At 50.5% G+C, this 14079-nt stretch overlaps 1 protein-coding gene across 1 annotated transcript in view; it reads right to left on the reverse strand.

Annotated features, from left to right (window-relative positions):
• The window catches only part of rbm44 (RNA binding motif protein 44), a 220970-nt gene that overhangs the window by 51315 nt on the left and 155576 nt on the right, over positions 1 to 14079 (reverse strand). Inside the window, exon 11 of the mRNA XM_038787013.1 lies at positions 10786 to 10932. Coding sequence (XP_038642941.1) covers positions 10786 to 10932 — 147 coding nt within the window. The remainder of the gene's footprint in view (positions 1 to 10785; positions 10933 to 14079) is intronic.

The raw sequence follows: 14079 nt of genomic DNA on the forward strand, positions 1-14079 counted from the left end.
CAAACATTTGGAAAGGTGTTTTAGGTAGGGAAGCAGAGGGAAAACAAACTCCAATGGAGTCCTCCTCCTGACAAATTGCCTGTAACATGACCTTGTTATAACAAATGCCCTATTCCGCCAGAGAAACAAGCACAAGATTCATTGCAACAATCCCGTTCCAAGCACTGGCACCTGAGAGACTACATCATCGTCCGAGCAAAGGACTGCAAAGATGTTATGTCATGTGAGAGTACCTTTAAGAAATGGGTGTTTATAAATGGGTGTGTATATAAATATCTGTAGTGAGAGTACCTTTAATAATGGGCATTTACTACTAGTGATGTCAGAGAGTGGGTGGAACTGGGCTGTCTGACAGCTTTTTGCTTTTGTTTTTGAGTAGGCTGTAGGGTGTGTTTTAGTTTCTTTTTCAGTGTTGGAGCTGAAGCCAGACCAAGTACTGCTGTTCTCTCTGCCATCAAAAGACGATCTCTTGATCATTTGGTGAATTCAGAATTATAAATGTTCTCAGTAGTGAATGTGAACCTAATGTGCTTCTGGTGAAAGGTGTTTTAAGTCTTATGGATGTTAAAAGGAAAGTTTAAAGCATTACTTAGTGTTGTATTCTTTGGGGGTTGTATTTGAATTAATGGTTGCTGAGATGTTCATTGGATGTTTTAAAAAGGTTAACTTGAGTTCAAAGAATAAATATTGTTTTGCTTTAAAAAATACTTTTCCATTTCTGCTGTACCATACCTGTAGAGTGGGCCGTGTGCTCCCCATACCGCAATCCCGTAAAAGTTGTGGGTCAGGTGAACTCCATGATACACTTTGGGGTTCTCTAAACCCTGGCCCATAACAAATTGGGGGCTCGAGGGGGATAAAAGTCTATCTATTGGATTGTCTTTGTGAACTTAAAGACAGTGAGGGGCGAGCATATTTTGGCTGCTTTTCAGGTGTGGTATCTTAGTTTAAGTAGGTAGTGTGTTGTGGGCAATGGATCTTCCAGAGGTTCTGATGTTTTTGGGGGTGGAGACGGTCACACGCAGTACCTTACGGACAGAGACTAAAAGCAGACTGTTAGAATTGGCAGAAACATTGCAGTTAACATGACCTGACAAAATGCAAAAGATTAGGTCATCATGGCGGTGGCTAAGCATTTAGATAGTTTGACTTATTGGAAATGGCAAAAATTCAGTTACAACTTAAACAAATAGAACATGAGAAAGAATTAAAGCAGCTTGAATACGAAAGAGTGGAAAAAGAAAAGGAGAGAGAAGAAAGGGGAAAAGAAAGAATAACCCTAGCAGAACAAAAAGAAAGAGAAAGGGAGATACAGATCAGGGAAAAAGATAAAGAGAGAGAGTTTGAACTTCAGAAAATGGCCATGAAACATGAGTCAGTTAAAATTGGCAGACATAAAGGGAAATGTACAGTTGGATGATAGTGATGAGGATAGTGAGAAAGAGCGTCAAAGTCGAAGGCTTGGTGGGGATCTATTTAAATATGTCCAAGCATTGCCAAGGTTTGATGAGAAGGAAGTAAAGCCTTTTTCATTTCATTTGAGAAGGTAGCTAAACAAATAAAATGGCCACAGGGCATGTGGGTATTACTGATTCAAACAAAGCTGGTAGGTAGGGCGAGTGTAGTGTTTGCATCACCTGCAGAGTGGGCCGTGTGCTCCCCATACCACAATCCAGTAAAAGTTGTGGGTCAGGTGAACTCCATGATACGCTTTGGGGTTCTCTAAACCCTGGCCCATAATAGTCGATATTACCACGACCTTAGCCAACAACTGCTGGACTGACCACCCGATTAATCCACTATCATTTCCATTAACCTGGTCCCAAACCGGCAGAGGCAGAAACAAGTTTACTGTAGGAGACTCATTGGGCTGGATTCTCCGTTTCTGAGGCTGTGTTGATTTTAGCGGAGGAACCGTGGCGTTTTACGACAGAAAAAACGGTGCAACAGCTGCACCGATCCACTTTAAATGGGCTAGCATCGCCGCCACATGGAACACAATCAATTCCATGAAAACCGGTGCCGGATTTGCCGGGTCCGTGATTGGCACTCATGAGGCTCACATGCCGCAGCCGCATTTAAACGGACCTTTCCCCCACACACAACGTCCCATGCTGACAAGGTGGCTGAAAGGAGAGCAGCGCCACGGTTCAGGGACGCTAAGCTGGACATCCTCCTGGATACCATGGAGAGTGGGATGACCCTATACCCAGGCCCGGGCGTAAGGACACCAGGCGCCACCGTGTCTGGACACAGTGGGAGAGGCGGTCAGCGTCGTGGGCAACGCCGCTCAGACTGACATGCAGTGGCGGACAAAAATTCACGACCTTCTCAGGGCGGCCAGGGTGAGTTAGCTGCTCCATGCCCCTGGATGAACCCCGACCCCCCCACATACCCGGAACCCGACCCTTCTCTCCTAGGGGATGGCCGAACTGTCACCCTGCCCCACTTGCCATCCGCCATGGCCGAGCGCCCCGAGGGCACCATCTACCCAACCGCTGGCTGCATGCGTTGGTCCGTCTAACGGTTTCACTGTTTGCGTATACGGATCTCCCCCACCCCCACCCCAGGAGGAGGCTGCACACAAACGCCGAGATCGGGAGAGGATTGGAGGGGGATCAACAGAACGGCTACAGATCAGTGTGTCATTGAGCATCCCGCGGGAGGAGGAGGTGATGGGGCCCGTGCCGGTGACTCCCGCAGGGGAGGTGCCAGAACGCTGCAGCACCTCGGACACTCCCCCCCCCCCCCCCCCCCCCCCCCCCAAACCATCATCCTGTCCCTGGTGCATTTGGTGGGCAGCACCATGCCACCCGGGACACCCGAGGAAGAGCTGGGCCCATCCAGCCGGGCAGCCCCAGGAGATGTGCGTCAACAGGGACCCTTGTCGTAGGGCAAGTGTCACAGCAGGCTGTCTCTGCTCCTGCTGGTACCGTCTGGGGAACCACCTAGGCATAGCGTTAGGGCCCGTAAGGCCAGAAAATCAGACACCTGTTAAGTTGGCACGGGTGCAGGGCACAGTTTAGTTATAGGGGCTAGGGAATAGACTATATATTTCTGCACAATAAACACATGCTAACACCATTAAATCCTGCCTTGCTGCTCTGTCTGATGTTTATGGGGGTGGGCTGGTCTGGGTTGGTGGGTTGGCCAGGAGCAGGGCACGTAGTGTGGGCGGACGTACACCCCCCCCCCCCCCCCCCCGGATTCGACAAGGACCTTGTGATGGATTGGCCAGGTTGCATGCATGGATCACCCAAGTGGAAGGTGTTTCTGTGGGCATGAGTCAGACATTATGGGCATATCGGGCAGCACGGTAGCACAGTGGATAGCACTGTGGCTTCACAGCGCCAGGGTCCCAGGTTTGATTCCCTGCTGGGTCACTCTCTCTGCAGAGTCTGCACGTTCTCCCCGGATCTGCGTGTGTTTCCTCCGGGTGCTCCAGTTTCCTCCTACAGTCCAAAGACGTGCAGGTTAGGTGGACTGGCCATGATAAATTGTCCTTCGTGACCAAAAAAGGTTAGGAGGGGTTATTGGGTTACGGGGATAGGGTGAAGTGAGGGCTTAAGTGGGTCGGTGCAGACTCAATGGGCTGAATGGTCTCCTTCTGCACTGTATGTTCTATGTCATCATACAATGTGGAGCACCAGAGCTCATCGCAAAGCGGGTTATCATCATCCCATGGACCAGACCCGTTGTTGCTGCCAACCAGGGCCCCCGGCTTGTAGCGTTGCGGAAAGTGAGGGGTGTGGGTCTGGGATGTGGTGTCCGTGCCCCTGGCCAACAGCCCCCCCTCCTAGTCGGTAAAGCTGGAGGCGATCAGAGCATCATGTTCGCGTTGGCCCTGGCGATAACGTTGTGTGGCCTCCCGTCCCTGCCCGGGCCCAATGCCCTGCTCATTGTCACCCTCTCCCGCATCCTCATCAGATGAGGCCTCCCCTTCCTCCTCATCCTCCAGCACATCACTCCTCTGCTGCAAGATGTTGTGAAGAATGCAGCAGGCCACCACGACGCAAGCGACCCTCTCAACATCATACTGGATGGCCTCTCCGAGTGGTCCAGGCACCTGAAGTGCATCTTCAGGAAGCCAAAGTACCACTCGATCACACGCCTGGTTGTGTATGCTCATCGTTGTAGCGGGTGTCTGCCTCAGTCTGTGGCCTGCGGGTAGGTGTCTTCAGCCACGGCCAAAGCGGGTAACCCCCCGCCCAGGAGTCAACCCCTCAGCGGAGGGGGGGGGGGGGTCAGGGACCACCGACTATGCCAGATGAAGAAGTCGTGCACACTGCCTGGGTATCGGGCGCAGAGGTGTATGATGTGTAGTTGATGGTCACAGACCAGCTGGACGTCCATTGAGTGGTATCGCTTTTGGTTTGTGTACAGTGGCCTGTTATCCACAGGTGCCCACGGGACGAAATGCATCCCGCCTGGACCCGGGCACCCTGGCAATGGCGGCGAATCCCGCTGCCCGGTAGGCATCCTGGTGGGCTCGGTCCCCATAGAAATGGATGTACTGCTCCGCATGGGCATATCGGGCCTCTGAGGTGGCGCGGATGCACCTGTGCACCGAAGTCTGAGAGATGCCGGACAGATCCCCACTCTGCAACTGCAAGGACCCCGTCGCGTAGAGGTTCAGGGCGACCTTCACCTTCACCGGGAGCGGGTGTACTCCCCCATACCCCTGCGGTGCCAGATGCTCCATGAAATGAAAATGAAATCATCATCTGGCAGATATGTCTCACTGTCTCTCTGCTCAGCCGGAGTCTCTGACGGCATACCTGGTCCAGCAAGTCCTCAAATGACAGGAGCTGCTGGTACACGAGACCTCATGCGGCACCTCCTTGGCACCTCCTCCTCCTCGGCCTTCCTGCCTGTGCAGCCACCACCTGCATCTCTGCAACCCGTTCCTCTGCTGGCCGCTTTGCAGCTGCCCACTCTGCTGCTGCCGCTTCCCCCTCCTCTTCTGTGCAATAAAAGCCATTTATGTTCTGAATACCCCGGGACATACTCCACTAAGAGCAAAAAACGGAGAAGCGCTCATCAAAGACAGAGACAGTCAATGCTTGCTGGAGAAAACCCTTCAAGAACCTGCTCAACCAAGATGCAGTCCTCGACGCCATCCCACAACACACTGTCCGCCATCATATCAGCATGACCCCATCCCACCGGGAGGTTAAAAAAGCCACCTGACAGCTGAAAAACACGGCCGAGGCGCAGATACAATCCTCGCTGGAGTACTACAATGCGGCGCAGAGGCACTTTTAGCATGAATACATCCTCATCACCCTTGTCTGGAAGGAAGAGAGCATGCTGGATGATCTCAGATGCCATAATTGTGACCATCTTCAAGAATGGAGACAGGTCCAACTGTGGAAATTACAAAGGGACTTCCTTACCGTCTGCCACAGGAAAGGTCATTGTGAGAATCCTCCCCCATTGCCTCGTCCCAGTGGCTGAAGAGTTGCTTCCCAAATCTCAATGCGACTTCTGCCCATCAAGAAGCACAATGGATATGATCTTCAGTGTGTGACAAATCCAGGAAAAAGTGCAGGGAGTAGCATCAACCCTTGTACATGGCCTTCTTCGATCTCGCAAAGGCCTTCGACTATGCCAACCATGAGGAATTGTGGAACATCCTCCTCAAATTTGGCTACCCGCAGAAATTCAACAGAAATTCATTCTCTGCCTGCTCCATGATGACATGAAAGCCGTGATCTGCACCAACGGATGCACCACAGAATCAATATGAATGCGACCTGCGGTCAAGAACTACGGCACTTCAACATTCCACCCCATCACCATGAATTTCCCCACCAGGCGGAGCTAACCTACAGGATAAGTGGGAAACTGTTCAACCTTCAGCGTCTCCAGGCCAAAACCAAGACCACCCCAACTTCTGTCAGGCAGTACAAAGATGATGCCTGTGGGTGTGCACACTCAGAGGCTGAACTACAAACCATTGTCAATGCATTCACCGAGGTGCATGAGAGAATGGGTCTCAGACTGAACATCTGTAAAACAAAGGTTCTCTACCAGCCTGCTCCTGCCACACAACACTGCCCTCGACCATCAAGATTCACGGTCAGTGCCTGGACAATGTGGATTATTTTCTATTCCTCAGGAGCCTCCTCTCGGTGCGAGCAGACATCGATGATGAAATACAACCTGGGGCTGGATTCTCCGCCCTGCCACACCACTTTTCAGCCTCGACCCGCTGTCGGGATTCTCCGTTACGCCGGCCTGTCAATGGGGTTTCCTATTGTGGGGCAGCCCCACGCCGTCGGGAGACTCTTGGGCGCTGGCAAACGGAGAATCCCGCCCATGGACTCCAATGCACCAACGCAATTTTCAAGGGCGGAATTGTCCATCAGCCAACACCGGTATTAGGAAACATGATTGGGCGGAGAATCGGTTCAGACGCCAAAATTGTGGCGAGCACCAATTTCATGCCAAATCGCAATTCTCCTTCGCCTTGACAGCGGCGTCAATGCGTCCCAGAACACCTGTACAGTAAACACCACTGGCATATCATTAGTAGGCCCGACCCGGTATTCTCCGGGACCGCCGTGAATCTCCGTCTCCACCACAGCAAATTTCCAACGGCGAGGTTCACTTGTGCTTTTAAAAATCGTGAAACGGGCGCCACGGCTGATGAGGAAGAGAGAGGTAGGACACAGAGAGGCGCAACCAAGGGCTACCAGGCTGGAAATTGTCCGGGGGAATGGGACTGGCTGAGGTCAAGCGTGGCCTGCAAGGTAGCCATTTTGCTGCGCACCCCACTGTCCACCCACCTTGTAACACTGGCCCAGCTCAGAGCTCCCATCCTCCACCATGTGCCCCCCACCCCAAACTGGCTGCCACCAGCCGCAGGGCATCAGGTTGCCCCTATGGTGGCACTGGACGAGCGCTACAGAGGGTACCGCTGGCAAAGCCAGCGCCAGCTGACAGTACCCCTGGCAGTAGGGACGAGCACTAGGGTCAGAGGCCCCCATCCATGCACCAAAGAGGCCAGGGTGCATGGATGGCGGTGGGGACATACGGGAGCAGGGTCCGCAGTGCCAACCAGGGGCACTATCTAGCCCATTGGACCTGGTTGGACACGGCTTTACGTACCAAGCTAACATGTCGGCCTTTTACCCCCTACAGACAATGGATATTGGAATACAACCAGCAATAATGGCGGCCTTCCTCCTAGTCGCTGCTGCCTTGGGGATGCACTGTGGCTGTACGAGCTGAAGCTGCTTGACGAGGAGGAAGCTGAAGCAAGCATAGTGAGCAGCTGTAGAACAGGAGGTTGCTGCTCAGGAGGAGGAAGCAGGCCGAGGAAGCAGTGCAAAGGAGGCATCACATGAGGCCTTGCGTGCACCGACAGTGCCTGTCATTCGAGGACCTGCCGGACCGAGGACAGTGTGAAATATATGCCGGATCATGGCGCACCTGGCACCGCAGGGGGAATGGACACCTGCTTCTTCCAGGCGCCAAGTGGGGACCTGTCCAGGATCTCAGAGGTTGGTGCACAGGTGCATCTGCACCATCACGGACGCCCTATATGCCCAGTCGGCACAATACATCCATTTCAATATGGACCGAGCCCACCAGGAGGGCAGGCCATGAGGTCCAGGCAGGCAGGGAAGGCCATACAATGTGTGCTCCAGGACCAATGCGCACAAAGCACTCTGATTGCCTCCATGTTCACTGGCGGGGGTTGGGGGAACTGGCCAGGGGGCATGGACGCCGCATCCCATCAACCCTCCCCGCCTGCAACCCCCTTCATGATATATACCTGCCCCACTATGGAGTGGTGGGCCCTGGATTGACAGTAACAGCAGGTATGGTCCATGGGATGGATGACAGCCCGCTCTGCGATGAGCACTGGTGCTCCGCATTGTTTACAAACGTGACTCCTGCCCACGGTAGCACTGCCCACCGTGCACCTGTATGCGAGCTGGCCATTCCATCGCATGGTCCCACCCAATTCCTGGGGTGGCAGAGGTGAGGACTGTCGGGGTGCCCACCCATTCGCCCCCCCCCCACCTCCAGGCAAGTAGAGACCAGCCCCCCCCTCACATCCATCTGACAGAGCACCAAGGCCGGTTGTAACAGTGTGAACATGAACAAATATATACATATACGTGCCCTAGCCCCTATCGCTATACTGTGTCCTGTACCGGGCCTGGATGGGCCCCGACTGCTGCTCGGGTGTCCCAGGTTGCATGGTACCACCCTGTTCTGTCCGTTGTCCACCACATGCGCCTGGAAGAGTGGGGGTCGTCGTCTTGAGGTGCTGCGGTGTATAGGCACCTCCCCTGCGGGTGTCACCGGCACAGGCTCCATCCACACACAATGGCCTCTGGGATACTGCATGGGACGGAGGGGGCAAGCAGAGCTGTCCCCCGAGACACCGCCGTCACCTGTCACTCCGTCTGGGACTGCGCCACATCATGCTGTAACTGTGCCACCACCTTGTGTCTACCATATCAGCTAATGACTGTGCCATCTCCTCTGCGCCATGTTGGCCAGCACGGGGGGCTGGGGGGGGAAAACAGAAAATGCACACTGTTAGACAGTCTGGCACATTCTGCCCAGCGGGTGGTAGCTTCAGTGGGCAGGGCACCCGACCATCGTGGTCAGTATAGGTGCCGGCATGGGGTGCAGGGAAGTGGTTCGGCCGCCCTCTGGGTGGGCAGAGGGCTGCAGCTGTGTGGGACACAGTGCTGCTCACTCACTCTGGCCTCCCTGAGGACGTTGTGCAATTTCTTACGGCACTGCAGGCCGGTCCGGATGGTGGTGCCCGTGGCGCTCATCGCCTTGTAGCCACGTCCCGATAACAAAATGGACACTTTGCAAAGAATGCAGGGAAAACGGACAATGTAGAGAAAGCAAGCAGGTGCAAGGTTTGTCTGTTGATTGGAGCTGTAGCTCCCAGACAAGACAGATGCTGTAAAGCCATTACCATACTAATGAGCCATCTCTGGGGACAAAAGAGTAACATTTAGGTAAATTATACTAAAGCAGACACCCTGGCACCAGAGGAGACTAGAACAAAGCAGGCCAACGGCCACCTAGGACCCGCCCAGCAATCAGGGCACCCGCCCCTTTAATGGAGGAAATCAATACCGATGATCAAGATACGGTCCAATTAATTGGGACCAAGTTCAAGGCCCACCCAAAAGCGCGCGAAGCCCCCTTTGGGTATAAGAAGAAGCCCCCAAGAGATAATCGCTCTCTTGGCTTTGGCTCTTAGCGAGGGGACCTGCCTAGCAGCTGCACCAGAACAAGTAAGTCCAAAGTCAACGCACGCTACGGGACAGACGCATCTCGCTACTATTCCGTACCAGCTCCACCCCAGCAGCCTCAGAACCGGACAACGGCCATTGTTCCTCTGACTGAGTGGGCGCCCGAAGCTAAGTATAGGCTTTAGCAGTAGTGATAGTTTAGTTGGTAGAGTTTTGTGCATGAGTATATTTGACTGTGTGTGTAAATAAATGAGCATTGATTTCGAACTTACTAACTGGTGTATCGAGTCTTTGATCAGTATTCGGTTTTGAACCTTGTGGCGGTATCGAAAGATACCTGGCGACTCTTGAGCAAACGTAATTAGAATTAAGGAAGGCGATCATATTAACCACCAGAAACAGAGCCAATTAAAGAGAGAACACAACGAGCAACAGCCTCTGCCACCTGCACCCAGGCGCAGCAAATGGCAGCGGCTGGCAACCGCCTTCCTGGGCTGGATACACGGTGCCCAGGAGGGTCTCAAGCTCGGCGTCTGTGAAGCGTGGGGCTGCACATCTTGCTGCCATCTTGTTGGCTGGGATGATGTGTGTGGCGAGTGAAGTGTGTATATGCGGCTACAGCTTGTCAGCCTCAATCGCAAGCCCAGAAAATCCCGCACCGTTTCTCATTGGAATCGATTGTGTTCCACGTGACGCCGGTGCTAGCCCCTTAACAGTCGCTGAACAGGTGCAGTGCCAGTTTAGCTGTCATTGAAGGCCACAAATCCTGCACTGGTGTCAACACTTAGTCTCAGGAAGAGAATCCAGTCGCAGATGTTTGAGAAACAGTGTTCGAAGACCGAGGCTTCAAATCCACCACCAAGCTCATGGTCGACATAACAGCTGTGGTCACCGCCCTCCTGAATGCACCAGAAGCATGGTCAATGTACAGCAGCCACCTCAAATCCCCGAAGAGACAAAACCAACATTGCCTCCATAAAATCCTGAAGATTCACTGGAAGGATAAGCATACCAATATGAGCTTCCTCTCAAAGGCCAACATCCCCAGTATCGAGGCACTGGTCATGCTTGATTATCTGCGATGGGTAGGCCACACTGTCCGCATACCGACACAAGACTCCCTAAACAAGTGCTCTACTCCAAGTTCAGCAATGGCAAGAGATTTGTAGATGGGCAGAGGACAATCGACATTCTAAAAGCCTCCCTAAATACATGCAACATCCCCACCCACATGTGGAAACCAATTGCCCTAGAACGCACAAACTGGAGAAGCATCTGCGAAGGCACCAACCACCTTGAGCATCACCAAGTGGAGCTTGTGGAGGCCAAGCTTTGGCAGTGGAAAATGTGCTTAAAATTCAGTGTCCAACCCACCTGCCTCATTGACCACCACCTGCCCTACCTGTAGCAGAGTCTGCGTCTCCAGGATTGGTCTAGTCAGCCACTGCAGAACCCACAGTTTTGTCGAATAGTTTACAGGGCTAATTCTACTGGCAATTTGATCCCTAAATTCTTACAAATTATTTTTGTCATGATCTTTTTCCCTTACATGCATCACTTCTTGTCCTATCTTCTTCTGCAGGCATGGTTCTGTCTTTACCATTAGCCTTCATTTGCTTGACGGTGAAGGTACAAGAAGCAGTGAAATTCTCTTTGGCATCAAACCAATCATCAGTTACTTCAGGATCCTTAGCCCCTTATACAAAATGGAAAGAAACAAACAAACATTCTTAAGATACTAAACGTATAACAGAGAGAATTCTAAAGCTGTTTAAAATCCAAATACTTAGCAAAAGAGCTACACACTGCATTTTTGTCTAAGTCACCAGAGTTTACCAGCAGAAAGAATTCAATGTAGGTTATGACACAAATAAGACTTTCAAATGATCATAGTATGTTGCAACTGATTGGGTTTTCAAATGGGAGTTCTGAGAAATATTCAGACGTTGACTTCACATGAACAGGAAAGAACGTTAGCTGACACAGTCAGAATTAATGGTTGCTGCTGAGTTTACTTATCGGAGCAACATGCTGAAAATCGTCTGATTTTAATGCCTTTGAAGGGAAAACAATGTAAAAATGCAGGAGTGCAGGAGGCCATTCGGCCCATCGAGTCTGCACTGGCCCTTGGAAAGAGCACCCTGCCTGAGCCCACACCTCCACCCTATCCCCCTAACCCACCGAACCTTTTTGGACACTAAGGGCAATTTAGTATGGCCAATCCACCTAACCTGCAGATCTTTGGACCGTCATTAGCTTATTTATTTATTAAATTAATTTAACTTCTACCATATCCCAAAGCCACTGTTGCCAAAACAGTGACATTACCATTATGCCACCACCTCCCCCTAATTGTTGGTAAAGGGTCACTTTATTTTACAAGTGCAAGAGGTCAGAGAAAGGTTGGTGGAACCAGCTCAGATATTGAGACTTAAGTATATGGAGGATTCAGTTAGAACTAAAAAAATAAAATAAGGTAAAGTCACCTTAGTCCTAGATGACCATAGGCTGCTTTCCTCTTTTAAGGGTTTAGCCTGAAGATCATCACACCTCAGACGAGGGGCAAGATTGAAAAAGCAGGCCTTCACGAATAACCTCAGCCAGTACAGGAATTGAATCCACGCCATTGGCCTTGTTCTGCATCACAAACCAGCTGTCTAACCCACTGAGCTAAACCTGCCCCCAAATTGGAAGTAAAGATCCAAGTGAAACAGATAACTCCACTGCTGAAAGGTTGTTGACTAAACATTTCAGAGGCCAAAGTCTGCATCAGAGATCGGAAGAGGTTAACCCAATCCTTGAATCACACGCAGTCTTTAGCTATTTGATCAAGCAGCTATTCACACTTAATTTATCAGCTATCAAAAGAAATTACAAACTAATCTCACCAATTTATAACCTCAATCCCTTCGCTACTATAATGCCAACACCCATTAGAGCAAATTATGGAGATATATTGTAACCTTTGGTACTTGTTTTAAATAACCATTCATTACCTATCCGCTGAGTAGCAAGTCATTAATGTTACACAATGGCATGCATCTGTAGGATTTAAGTACCCAACTTTAAGTTGCGATTTGTAATCAGTGTTCTGTACGTGACTTGTGGTTTGGCTTCTTTCTTAATGCTTCGCTTACTCAGAAGCTTCAAGGGTTAGGAAATCAAACTGGGTTAAATGTAATACAGAACATGAGAAAAGTCAGGTATCATTCCTGCATGTCCTATGCTAGCAGGTAAAACATTAAAAGAAAATTACAGATTTGTCTGGTTCCAATATATATTTGTCAGGATAACAAAACCTAGATTCCTTGTATACTTTTGCTCTTGGCGCTTCCAGGTGATTTAGACTTGAATATAAAGCACACAATCAAAATTTTCTCGTTACACAGAAGTAGGAAGTTCAGAGAACAGTAGGGAAGACAAGAGGTTCAAAGAGGGCTGACTGATTAGCAGAATGGGCTGTCCAGTGGCAGATACAATTTACTCTCAATAAACTCTCAATAAATAGCAATGCATTGTGAAGAAAAGCAACATACAATGATCTTGAGAAAACAATGAAAGTGGTGGATCAATAGATGAGGAATTATAATTCATAATTCCTTGAAAGCGTTAAAGACGAAAGAGAAAATGCTGGAAAACCTCAGCAGGTCTGGCAGCATCTGTAGGGAGAGAAAAGAGCCAACGTTTCGAGTCCGATACCTCTTTGTTAAAGCTTTGACAAAGAGGCATCGGACTCGAAACGTTAGCTCTTTTCTCTCCCGACAGATGCTGCCAGACCTGCTGAGATTTTCCAGCATTTTCTCTTTTGTTTCAGATTCCAGCATCTGCAGTAATTTGCTTTTAAAAAGTGAAAGACGATTGAGCAATCAATATAAAATGACGACAGAGAGATTAGGAGACATTTCTTTACGAAGAGAGTTATTGAAGTATGTAATGCTTTGCTGCATCGATTGATTGAAGCTGAGATTACCACATATTTTAAGGGAAAACTGGATAAGTATTTGCAAGTGAAAATATAAAAGGCTTAAAAGAAAAGTGTGGATACTTTTGAATTGCTCTGGCAAAAAGCTGGCAGCAAGACAATGGACCAAATTACTTTCTAATATACTGCAAACTTTAGTTCAACTTGCCTTCCGGGGTCAACTACTTCTGTTTTCCGAAGTAAACCATACTCCTGTTGCAAGACACTTACATTGAGCAGACAGTGCAGAGTGAGGCCATTTGGCCCATCGAGTCTGCACTGACCCACATCAAGCCCTCACTTCCACCCTATCCCCGTGATGCACGATCAATTGTACAAAGACTCAGATTGGGTACAACTGTGTCTTTATTGCAGTAAGATGCGTGGCCTCCTACAGCAGCTGGCAAAATGGCAGGTGAATAGAGGACACGCATATTTATACTCCTCTTCCTGGGCGGAGCCAGTAGGCAGGGGCTACCGACGAACCTGTAGTACAGGTCCTACCTTACACCACTTAATACAGGTGTAACAGTGGTTTACCACTTGCACTCCCTGTTAAAAATGAGTCCGGCGGGGGTGGTGTAGAACTATATACAGTAGCGAAAACTTATGTACAGTGTTTTATTGGAAAAGAAAGGGAAAAAGTGTCTTTTGAAAGTCCGTGCCAGTTCGAGGTTCAACCGGTCTGGTGCCTTGTCGTTCCGCTGGGAGCTACGTAACGGTGGTGGCGATGTCGATGCTGGCGATGTCGGTGCCGGCCTGATGTTGGGTGACTCTGGGAGAATGCCAAAATCCTCTTCGTCCTCTTGCGTGGGCAGGGGGAGGAGGGATGGTCCTGGTGGTGTTAATGTTGGAAGCGCCAGGGGAGGGGAGGATGGCGCC

This window comes from Scyliorhinus canicula, chromosome 2, assembly GCF_902713615.1.
Source record: "Scyliorhinus canicula chromosome 2, sScyCan1.1, whole genome shotgun sequence".
Classification (NCBI taxonomy): domain Eukaryota; kingdom Metazoa; phylum Chordata; class Chondrichthyes; order Carcharhiniformes; family Scyliorhinidae; genus Scyliorhinus; species Scyliorhinus canicula.